The sequence below is a fragment of the Gopherus evgoodei genome, chromosome 6 (genome assembly GCF_007399415.2).
Source record: "Gopherus evgoodei ecotype Sinaloan lineage chromosome 6, rGopEvg1_v1.p, whole genome shotgun sequence".
NCBI lineage: Eukaryota > Metazoa > Chordata > Testudines > Testudinidae > Gopherus > Gopherus evgoodei.
The window spans coordinates 136,886,657-136,897,756 of NC_044327.1; the positions used below are offsets into that span (position 1 = coordinate 136,886,657).

General features: G+C 58.4%; 1 protein-coding gene across 2 annotated transcripts; it reads left to right on the plus strand.

Moving 5' to 3' along the window:
* The first annotated feature begins 292 nt into the window (after positions 1-292).
* On the plus strand, positions 293-9,710 carry LOC115653514 (avidin-like). 2 transcript variants are annotated; one of them, XM_030566883.1, is made up of 5 exons: positions 297-540; positions 4,108-4,236; positions 5,921-6,131; positions 8,492-8,609; positions 9,292-9,710. In XM_030566883.1, the coding sequence occupies exons 1-5, from the start codon at positions 472-474 to the stop codon at positions 9,365-9,367; spliced, it is 603 nt and encodes a 200-aa protein (XP_030422743.1). In that variant the 5' UTR covers positions 297-471; the 3' UTR covers positions 9,368-9,710. The 2 variants fall into 2 exon arrangements, with proteins under 2 accessions (XP_030422744.1, XP_030422743.1); XM_030566884.1 differs by lacking the exon at positions 4,108-4,236 and having other exon boundaries at positions 293-540.
* The last annotated feature ends 1,390 nt before the right edge of the window (positions 9,711-11,100 follow it).

Sequence of the window (11,100 nt, forward strand, 5' to 3'; positions counted from 1 at the left end):
GTTCAGATACATGTCTTTTATCAGACACTGTACATGCTTTTGAAGTGTGTATTAATGTTTCAATTTTAATTCAAATCTCCAGACAGTCACTAAATTGGCAATGCTGCATGTAACCAGTTCACAAAACTGTGTGGGGAGGGGGGCGGGGAATGTTGGGGAAATTCGGGGTGGGGGGGTAGGGAAATCATTGCTCTGGACGTTTACACCTGGCATGGGTCCCAGCATTGCTGGCCACACGTCTCTCTCACTTTCACTTTCAGCCTCCCCCAAAGCCTGTGCCTCCTTCTCGGAATTCAGCTACTTAGAGGAAACGAAACAAACACCAGATGGAAATGATGGTCCCGCTGATGAGCTGGGAGCTGGGAGTACAAAGCTCAGAGGGCTCCCTGTCAGCTGTGGGGCCCCAAGCTATAAACGAAGCTCACCAGAGAGGGGCACAGCTGACACCTGCGGTCACCCTCCACTCCAGAGATGATAAAGAAGATCAGCTTCACGGTGGCTCTGGGGCTGGCATCCCTGGGGGCTTTATCAGGGCAGAAGGTTTGTCTCAAGCTGGGGCAGGGTGAGGGGCCGAGGGGGCTGGGGGCTGGCTCTGGGGTGTCTCAGGCTGGGCAGGGTGAGGGGCCGAGGGGGCTGGGCGCTGGCTCTGGGGTGTCTCAGGCTGGGCAGGGCGAGGGGCCGAGGGGGCTGGGCGCTGGCTCTGGGGTGTCTCAGGCTGGGCAGGGCGAGGGGCCGAGGGGGCTGGGCGCTGGCTCTGGGGTGTCTCAGGCTGGGCAGGGTGAGGGGCCGAGGGGGCTGGGGGCTGGCTCTGGGGTGTCTCAGGCCGGGCAGGGTGAGGGGCCGAGGGGGCTGGGCGCTGGCTCTGGGGTGTCTCAGGCTGGGGCAGGGTGAGGGGCCGAGGGGGCTGGGCGCTGGCTCTGGGGTGTCTCAGGCTGGGCAGGGTGAGGGGCCGAGGGGGCTGGGCGCTGGCTCTGGGGTGTCTCAGGCTGGGGCAGGGTGGGGGGCAGAGGGGGCTGGGCGCTGGCTCTGGGGTGTCTCAGGCTGGGCAGGGTGAGGGGCCGAGGGGGCTGGGCGCTGGCTCTGGGGTGTCTCAGGCTGGGCAGGGTGAGGGGCTGAGGGGGCTGGGCGCTGGCTCTGGGGTGTCTCAGGCTGGGCAGGGTGAGGGGCCGAGGGGGCTGGGCGCTGGCTCTGGGGTGTCTCAGGCTGGGCAGGGTGAGGGGCCGAGGGGGCTGGGCGCTGGCTCTGGGGTGTCTCAGGCTGGGTAGGGCGAGGGGTCGAGGGGGGCTGGGTGCTGGCTCTGGGGTGTCTCAGACTGGGCAGGGCGAGGGGCCGAGGGGGCTGGGTGCTGGCTCTGGGGTGTCTCAGGCTGGGCAGGGCGAGGGCCGAGGGGGCTGGGCGCTGGCTCTGGGGTGTCTCAGGCTGGGCAGGGCGAGGGGCTGAGGGGGCTGGGCGCTGGCTCTGGGGTGTCTCAGGCTGGGCAGGGTGAGGGGCCGAGGGGGCTGGGCGCTGGCTCTGGGGTGTCTCAGGCTGGGCAGGGTGAGGGGCCGAGGGGGCTGGGCGCTGGCTCTGGGGTGTCTCAGGCTGGGCAGGGTGAGGGGCCGAGGGGGCTGGGCGCTGGCTCTGGGGTGTCTCAGGGTGGGCAGGGTGAGGGGCCGAGGGGGCTGGGCGCTGGCTCTGGGGTGTCTCAGGCTGGGCAGGGTGAGGGGCCGAGGGGGCTGGGCGCTGGCTCTGGGGTGTCTCAGGCTGGGCAGGGTGAGGGGCCGAGGGGGCTGGGCGCTGGCTCTGGGGTGTCTCAGGCTGGGCAGGGCGAGGGGCCGAGGGGGCTGGGTGCTGGCTCTGGGGTGTCTCAGGCTGGGGCAGGGTGGGGGGCAGAGGGGGCTGGGTGCTGGCTCTGGGGTGTCTCAGGCTGGGGCAGGGTGGGGGGCCGAGGGGGCTGGGCGCTGGCTCTGGGGTGTCTCAGGCTGGGCAGGGTGAGGGGCCGAGGGGGCTGGGCGCTGGCTCTGGGGTGTCTCAGGCTGGGCAGGGTGAGGGGCCGAGGGGGCTGGGCGCTGGCTCTGGGGTGTCTCAGGCTGGGCAGGGCGAGGGGCCGAGGGGGCTGGGCGCTGGCTCTGGGGTGTCTCAGGCTGGGCAGGGTGAGGGGCCGAGGGGGCTGGGCGCTGGCTCTGGGGTGTCTCAGGCTGGGCAGGGTGAGGGGCCGAGGGGGCTGGGCGCTGGCTCTGGGGTGTCTCAGGGTGGGGCAGGGTGAGGGGCCGAGGGGGCTGGGCGCTGGCTCTGGGGTGTCTCAGGCTGGGCAGGGCGAGGGGCTGAGGGGGCTGGGCGCTGGCTCTGGGGTGTCTCAGGCTGGGCAGGGTGAGGGGCCGAGGGGGCTGGGCGCTGGCTCTGGGGTGTCTCAGGCTGGGCAGGGTGAGGGGCCGAGGGGGCTGGGCGCTGGCTCTGGGGTGTCTCAGGGTGGGCAGGGTGAGGGGCCGAGGGGGCTGGGCGCTGGCTCTGGGGTGTCTCAGGCTGGGCAGGGTGAGGGGCCGAGGGGGCTGGGCGCTGGCTCTGGGGTGTGTCAGGCTGGGCAGGGTGAGGGGCCGAGGGGGCTGGGCGCTGGCTCTGGGGTGTCTCAGGCTGGGCAGGGCGAGGGGCCGAGGGGGCTGGGTGCTGGCTCTGGGGTGTCTCAGGCTGGGCAGGGCGAGGGGCCAAGGGGGCTGGGCGCTGGCTCTGGCTCATATCAGGCTCTTTCAGTTGGGGTTTTATCTGGGTTGGGGGACACCCCCGGGAGATCAATGGCCTTGGGTGGGGGAGGCTTCAGACGCTGTTTCTGGAGAAGGAGGCCCCAGTGGTGGAGGGAGATTTGCTGGGTTCTTCCCCTCTCTGGGGCAGGCAGTAAGAGTTCGAGGCTGTGGAGTGAGAGGTGATGGGGACGGGCACTGGACTGACACTTGAGGAAGGTAAGAATGGGGTGTGTCCCCTTCCCTCCCCACCACCCCATACAGAGATTTCACCCCATGAATAGCTTATGTACAAGCTTTAAAATCTTTAGCAGTATGTGGGGTCCCTCAACCAAGCAGGATGTTCAGTACAATGGGCTAGAAGCAGCAGGCTTAGTTCTTCACACGACTCACAGTCAACCCATGGAACTCCTTGCTAGACGATGTCATGAAGGCCAAGACTATAACAGGGTTCAAAAAAGAACTAGATAAATTCATGGAGGATGGGTCCATCAGTGGCTATTAGCCAGGATGGGCAGGGATGGTGTCCCTGGCCTCTATTTGCCAGGAGCTGGGAATGGGCGACAGGGGAGGGATCACTTGATTCCCTGCTCTGTTCATTCCCTCTGGGGCACGTGGCAGTGGCCACTGTTGGTCAATAGGATACTGAGCTAGATGGACCTTGGTGTGACCCAGTCTGGCTGTTCTGATGTTCTTAACCCCCGTGTTACTCAAGTCATCAGTGTTAAAAGCAAGGTTGAGCAATTCCTTCCAATCTGAAATCCCTGTTCTGTCCTTCAGCAGCACCCTGGGTCTCAGCCTCCAGCCTGAGAGTCTCTGGCTCTGTGTAGTCTGGGTTTGTTTCTTTTTATATCCTGCCACTGAAGCCTCAGGGATGGCCCTGGCTGGAGATGGGACAGTGGGCGGGTGGGCCAGGGCTTGGAGGTGGTAGGAGCATCCTCTCTTGCAGGGGCTTGGCTGGCTGGTTCCTGCTCCCACGCTCAGGGCCTGACTGAACACCACATGTGGGGTTGGGAAGGCATTTCTCCCAGATCAGCTTGTAGGGACCCTGGGGGGTTTCTCTTTCCTCTGACCTTGGGCTGGTGCTTCTCGTCGTCTCCTGGCCTCTGCCTGCGGCAAGGAACAGCCTCGTCTCCTGGGGCTGCCAGACTTTCCTCTCATTTCCGTTGTTGGGTTTAGTGGGTGGTGCTCAGTGGGTTGGTGGCCAGTGACACCCGGCAGGACCCTTCTGGCCTTAAACGCTGTGTCTCCGTGGGCAAAATATTGGCCCCGGGGGCGTGTCCAGGGTCTGGGCACCAACTGGCATTTCCAGGAGCAGCAGCACTGGGGCACTGGCTGGTTCGCTGAGTGTCTGCCCAGGAAAGCAGCTGCTTTTGTCTGCTCTCTTTAACAGCTGCTTTGCCAGGAAGATGGAAATGTCACAGAGGGAAAGAAACGCTCAGAGGAGGAGAGAGCCACAAAGAAAACAAATCCCAGGCCTGGACCGTCCCCTGGGCAGCAAAGGCAAGCAGCAAGCAGCAAGGTAACCTCAGCCTCTGCACCCATGCTGCCCAGGCCCCAGCTGGTACCTGGCTGCATCCCAGGATGCCCAGCTGTCTGGGTAGCTTGGGGCTTTGCAGGAACTGTGAAGGCTGAGATCCTACCCCTGCCCACGACCAAGCTCAATTTCAGATGGGGACAGTGTGTGGGACAGAGGGAGGCTGGGGCTGGTAGCGAGGGTGCACCAGCCTGGTGGCCAATACGCTACGGGAAGGGCCATAAGGACCACGGTGCAGAGGAGAGAGCTGGTTTCAGGACACAGGCTGCAGGTCCAGAGCGCGACTGACCTTGGCGACCAGGTGGCAGCCCAGCCTTGCTTACGTGGTGGAGTGACGTTACCCTGCATGTGGAAGGAAAGCAACTGGGCCCTTGCGCAGGCCAGTCACAGCCCGGGGCCAGAGGGAACTGAGCTGGAACTGCAGCTGGGTCCCTCCCCCTTCCCCAGCCGGGTGGCAGGGCAGAAGCCGCTCAGCGCTGTGTGCATAGTGCTGTCTGTGCAGGCGCCTCTGCTCTCTGCACAGAGCGGTGCTGGGCTGGTACGCTGGATAGACGCCTGAGGCCAGGCTCCTGCACGGTGCACAGAGCCGCTGGCAGCTCGGGGTCCCCTGTGCAGCCCTGCTCTGGGGAATGGCCAGGGAGGGAGGGTCACACAGGCGGGACATTGGTTTGCAGGGCTGAGGCTGAAAGCTGTGGTGGGGGGATGAGACCTCCCCCAGGACGGGCGGTGAGCCGGGGCAGGGGCACCAGTGAGCAGCATCATTGACTCAGAAGATGCCCCATGTGTGCCTGCTCACAGGGCCACCATGCGGCCTGGGGAATAAGTCTAATGCTCACGGGGAGACCCTGTTCCCCTCCTTCTTGGGCTCCTTGCTGGCCTGTCTTCCTGTGTTCATTTTCATTCATCACCCGCCTCCTGCCAGCTCTGGGAGCAGGGGTCTGTCGTGCCGTACGTTTGCAGTTGACTCGGTTCATACGTTATAGCCCAGCTCACAGCATGCTCGGCCCTGAGCACAGACCCAACCAGTCATAGACAGACGTGGTGCTACAAAAGGGCTAAGATCCCACAGCTGATGGAAATTATCAATGAAATTTATTGGAAAGCAAAAGTTAGACAGAAAAATGTGAATGAAAGTTCAGAGTTGGTAAAGAAGAGTTTCCTAGCTGGGCAATAAATAATGATTTCACAGCTGCGGAAGAGGCAGCTCCTGCTAAGAGCTCAGCCTGCTGCTGTGGTGAAATGAAGGCAGCAACTAGAAATGAATATACTGTGTGCATATAACAATGGGGAAAGGGGAAGGAGATAGCAATCACTATTCATTAGAAGTTATGACGGGAAGAAAATTCATAAGGGAAGCTAAAGACATCGGGGGCTAATCCGTGCCTGGCAAGACTGAGGATAATAAGGAGTTATTTAAGTATAGACCAGACCTGTTACTGGGGCTTGCGGTTTCACCCACACCAAGTGTTCAGCCACCATGAGCCCCCAGAAATAGTGAGATTGGCATTAAAATCACAAGATGTTTATAAATCAGAAGTTCCGCCATCTCTGTCCTGCGTTCGGGGCTCTCGAGGGCACGGCTCCGGCTGAGCATCTGACCCACAGTGCTGCGTGCAGGGCACCGATCCCGCCTGCCTGCTGCCTGTTGAGCGTGTCCCTCCCCTTTCAGTGCATCCTGACTGGCTTGTGGAGGAACGAGCTGGGTTCCAAGATGCAGATACAGGAAGTGAAAGGGGATGGCACCTTCTCTGGTGAGTATAAGACGGCCGTGTCGCTCGCTCGGAGACCCATCCAACCCGCGTCCCTCAATGGGTCCCAGCACTTCGACGAGGCGGGGCAGCCGACATTTGGCTTTACTGTCAACTGGAAAAGCTTCTCAGGTAGGAGGCCCCAGGGGCTGCAGCACCCGGTGGGGGGCAGGGAGGGGATCTTGGCTCCCTCCCCATTCCCTCTGGGTTGGTCCATAGCCCCTCCCCACTAGTTGCTCCCTCAACCTCTTCTTCCCTCTCCTGACTCGGCCGGTTTCTCATGCTGCCCTTTGCCTGGCATCACCTCCTGCTCCTGTGCATCCAGCAGCCTCCCTCCCTGCCTCCCCTCTCCCTCCTTTTGGGGGGCTTGGCACCAACCCTTGGCCTGGCCTTAGCAGTAATGGCGAGGATGCTGGGACAGAAAAAAGCCACCTGCCCCCACTGGCTCCCAGTGCTGGGGCCTGCTCTGCACACATTGCAGTGTCGGTAAGTGTGTGAAAGCAACACCCCGACCGACCCAGCTGGGCCGGCAAATCCCCCAGTGGAGACGCAGCTGGCCCCGCCAAAAGTCCCTTTGCCAGCGCAGTGTGTTTTGCTTGGGGAAGTGGGGGTGGCGTAGCCAGGTTCTAAGAGCAGGGGAGCGAACACATAAAAAAAAGCGCCACGCACTGCAAAGCAGCGAAGGAAAAAAAGAAAAACCCAAGTTTTGCCGCCGAAGACTGAAGAACCCGCCGCCGAATTACCCACACCGAGTTGCCGCCGAGGACCCGGAGCGACTGAAGAAACCCGCCGCTGAAGCAAGTGCCTGAGTGCTGCCAAAGACCCAGAGGTGCTGGAATCGTCCCTGAATGAGTGCTCAGGGGAACGGCCGCTCCCCCTACTCCCCCCAGCTCTGCTACTGGGAAGTGGTGCAGAGCTGTACTCCGGTAACACTCTGTGCGGGACATGGCCCGTTCTCCAGAGCCAGCTGAGACTGCGGGAAGAACGAAGAACTTTCCCTGGTACTAGAGACCAGCACAAACCTTCCCATCTTCTGCTGCCAGGCCAGGCGTGTTACCCGCCTTCTCTAGTGTAAATACAGAGCAACATGTATACTTGTGACGCTGCTGCCCATGGGAGCCAGCTGAGGTCACTCAATTAGGGTGAACAGCAAACAGAACAGGGCAGACAAACCCCAGAAGCTGGTGGTTATTCCAATACTTAGATTTACCAGCCAGCACAGAACAGCTTCTACAGCACCTCTCTGGTTACTCAGAAGTTCAAACCATGCAGTTCCCTTAAAGTGCCCAGCCTCAGGCCTTCGTCCAGACACACACGTCGGATATGATGATGATTCCTGAAAATCTTTTCTCATCATATAAAAGAAAAGGTTCTTCCAATCCCAAAGGATCAGCCACACACCCAGGTCCAATTATAACTTAGATTTTACCCAAAATACACGCTTAGAGCCAATTCCTATTAACTGAGCTAAAATTTATTAAAAAAGAAAAGAGAGAGAGAGTTGGTTAAAAGATCAATATACAGACAGACTTGAATTCAATTCCTGAGGTTCAGAAACATAGTAGAGATGAGCTTGTAGTTGCCAGAAGTCCTTTTAGAAATAGTCTATAGGTTATAATCCAGTGTCCATATTCAGGGTGACTCCAGTCAATGACTGGGGATCTCAATCCTTATGGCTTAAGGTTTCCTCCTCTTGAAACACAAAGCAGATCTGAGATGAAGCAGGATCATGTCCCAGGGTTCTTATACATTTCCTGCAGCCTTTTGGCCTGAGAAAACAACAGGCTTAACTCTCCTTCTCCCAAACATCCTGGCAATTCGCACAGGGTAATTTATCTATTAAACAGTTCAGACACAGGTTACCACAACCTTGAAAGAGACACATAGACAATAACACTATTTCACTCAAGTATCTTCTTAAATGTTAATATTCCTTGTTTGATCTTTGAATTAAAGCTATAGCAATAGACAAGACTTGTTTGTTACATCCCAAGACTTGAGCAGACACCACCCCCTTCTACCTCTCCCAATGCAGACTTGCATTTCAAAGCTCTGCTCTTTTACAGATCTTCCCAACCAGTCTCTAAAGTTTGGTCCTAGGTCAGGTCAGTCTGTGAGGTAATTAACTCTTTCTGGCCCTGTCACCTTTCAATGAGATCTTATATCACACTTACAAGGTCACAGTGCTTTAAACCCCAGCCCCTAGAACGAGCCCCTCCTCGCGTCTCCCCCTGGGGAGGGGGTGAGAGGACAGGTGAGTAGTCACGCGGCTCGGTGCACTATGGGGACTCAGACACTAGCCTACCCTTCTGGCACCGGGACTCTCTGACTGGCCTGGTTACGGGCTGCTCTGTACTGACAGGGCCTCGGAGTCATCTCTCATGTAGACCCTAAGCTGTCTTGGGCTCCGTCTGGGGGCTGCACACACACGCTGTGGGGATGCAGAGGGCAGCTCTGACTTTCACTTCAACTCCTGCTTCATTCCCTGGCAGACTCAACCACCGTCTTCACGGGCCAGTGCTTTGTGGACGAGAATGGGAAGGAAATTCTGGAAACCATGTGGCTGCTGCGAGAGAAGGCCAAAGCCCCAAATGGCTGGGAGGCGACCAGGTGGGTGACGGGACACAGGCTGCCCAGGAGTGAAGGTGCCGTCTGCAGAGCCGGAACTGCAGGGCCTGGCCCCGTCCCTGCTCCGAGCCCCCGTGAAGCGAAGCCATTTATTGTGGTGGGCTGGCAGTGACAGGGGAGCTGCCTTTCTTGCACGGGGCTGCTCCATGCCCCTCCCCGCACATATGCTGGGGTGGCTGCAGAGCCTGCAGGTGCCTTGTCTTTCTCACTCCGTGCTGCCTGGCTCCTCTTAGTGTGAACACGGGGGTTGGGGGGTGCAGGGGGGGCGCTGCCTGCCCTGGGGGGCACCAACGGGAGCTTTGAGCAGGTGGCTGCTGGCGGGTCCCTGCCCCCAATGGCCCTGCGGAGCCCCTGGGTGCTGCTCGGTGGCTCTGAGGACACACCAATGCGGGATGCCCACAGCCACGCTGCCTCCCTGGGCTGGGTGGCCGGGTGCCCCCCGGGGTGGAGCCTGGAGGAATTGCCTGCCAGCCCCCGACCTGCCCCTGCATTGTGCGGCCGGGTGCCCCTGTGAGGTGGCGCCTGGAGGAGGTGCCTCTTTGGGCTTCTCTCCGTCTCAGATTAATGCACCTTGTGCCCTGCCCCCTCCCCACCCCCTGTGTATGGGGCAGCCCCGAGCGCAGGCCCGTGCTGGGCCAGTAACCTCAGCTCCGCTTCCCTGCAGGGTCGGCACAAACGTTTTCAGCCGGATCAAGGGGCAGAACGTGGATGAATCTCTGAGGGGCGATGGTGCCCGGTGACTCAGCAGCACCGTTACCCCACTCTGCAGCCCCAGGGCTCCTGGTCCCCCCCATCTGGAATTGTTCTGGGCTCTCTCGAGAGCATCTCGCCGGTGTCAGGGCTGTTTGCTGGGCTGCAGAGGCGACGTCTCTGTCTCCATCTCCGTCTCCCCTCGCTCTCCGGTTACCCCCCACCCCAGAGTCGCTGCCTGTGGCCCCCACGCTGCAGTTAAGTTCCTTTCCCAGTAAAGTTCTAGCGCGGGAGCCAAATGAGTCTCTGGTGTTTTTGAGTAGCAGCCGTGTTAGTCTGTATCTGCAAAAAGAACAGAAGTGCTTGTGGCACCTTAGAGACTAACAAATTCATTTCAGCATGAGCTTTCGTGAGCTACAGCTCACTTCTTCGGATGCACAGAATGGAACACACAGACAGGAGATATTTATACATACAGGGAACATGAAAAGGTGGAAGTATGCATACCAACTGGAAGAGTCTAATCAACTGAGATGAGCTATCGTCAGCAGGTGTTTTTATCGCTCTTGGCTCTTGAGCTGAAGCTGTTGCTGAGCCGTGATTCCCACCTGCCCCTCCCTGGATTCCCTGGGAGGTGCTGGATTCTCTCCCATGAGCCAGGCCCTTCCTGGGACGCCCCTTGGTAGGTTCATCCCCCTGGTTCGCTCCTTTGCTCACTGGACACTCAATAACAGATTTAGAAGTAGCCATTTTTCACCAAAAAAAACTTCAGAAACAGACTTCAAAGAGAAACTGCAGAGGCACAATTCATTGGCAAACTTAACACCATCAATTTGGGCTTGAATAGGACTGGGAGTGGCTGGCTCACTACAAAAGCAATTTTCCCTCTCTTGGTGCTGACACCTCCTCATCAGTTATTGGGAGTGGACCACATCCACCCTGACTGAATTGGCCTTCAGCATTGGTTCTCCACTGGTAAGGTAACTCCCTTCTCTTCACGTGTCAGTGTATTTATGCCCGTATCTGTCATTTTCACTCCATGTATCTGAAGAAGTGGGGGTTTTACCCATGAAAGCTTATGCCCAAATAAATCTGTTAGTCGTTAAGGTGCCATGGACTCCTCGTTGTTTTTGTGGATACAGACTAACACAGCTACCCCCCGATACCCCTTTGCTCACTGACCATCACTCTGCCCAGAGGCACCTGCTATCAGCCTGGACTCAGTTCAGCCTCGACTTCCCTGGTGCTCTGATCTGGGAGCCCCCAGGCGTCCCTGTTACCCCAACTCTCACCAATTTTGCTACTGAAATTTCCAACTCTGAGGCAGAAACTGAGGGAACATCTAGACCTGCCTGAGTGGCCAGGTCAGAAAGGGGTCATGCAGCACCGACAAACACCCAGGAGACTGGGGCACCCCAGTCATAACCTGTCATAAACAGATAGCTAAGGGTTAATGTCTCTTATACCTGGAAAGAGGTAACCTGAAGCACCTGACCAGAGGACCAATCAGGAAACCAGATTTTTTCAGGTCTGGGTGGAGGGAAGTTTGTGTCTGAGTTCTTTGTCTTCTGCCTGTCTCTCTCTCGGCTATGGGAGGATTTCTGTCTCTTGCTTTCTAATCTTCTGTTTCCAAGTTGTAAGTACAAATATAGTAAGGCAGTAAGGTTTCTATTGTTTTCCTTTTGTATTTACATGTGTGTAGTTGCTGAAATGTTTTGAATTGTATTCTTTTGTATTTATATGTGTGTAGTTGCTGGAATGTTTTGAATTGTATTCTTTTTGA

What these genes read in the sequence shown, in the direction of transcription:
- LOC115653514 (XM_030566883.1), top strand. Translation starts at nt 472, where the DNA reads ATGATAAAGAAGATCAGCTTCACGGTGGCTCTGGGGCTGGCATCCCTG. An exon ending in GGGCTTTATCAGGGCAGAAG is followed by an intron (nt 541 to 4,107) that starts GTTTGTCTCAAG and finishes TCTCTTTAACAG; the next exon opens with CTGCTTTGCCAGGAAGATGG. An exon ending in CAACTGGAAAAGCTTCTCAG is followed by an intron (nt 6,132 to 8,491) that starts GTAGGAGGCCCC and finishes ATTCCCTGGCAG; the next exon opens with ACTCAACCACCGTCTTCACG.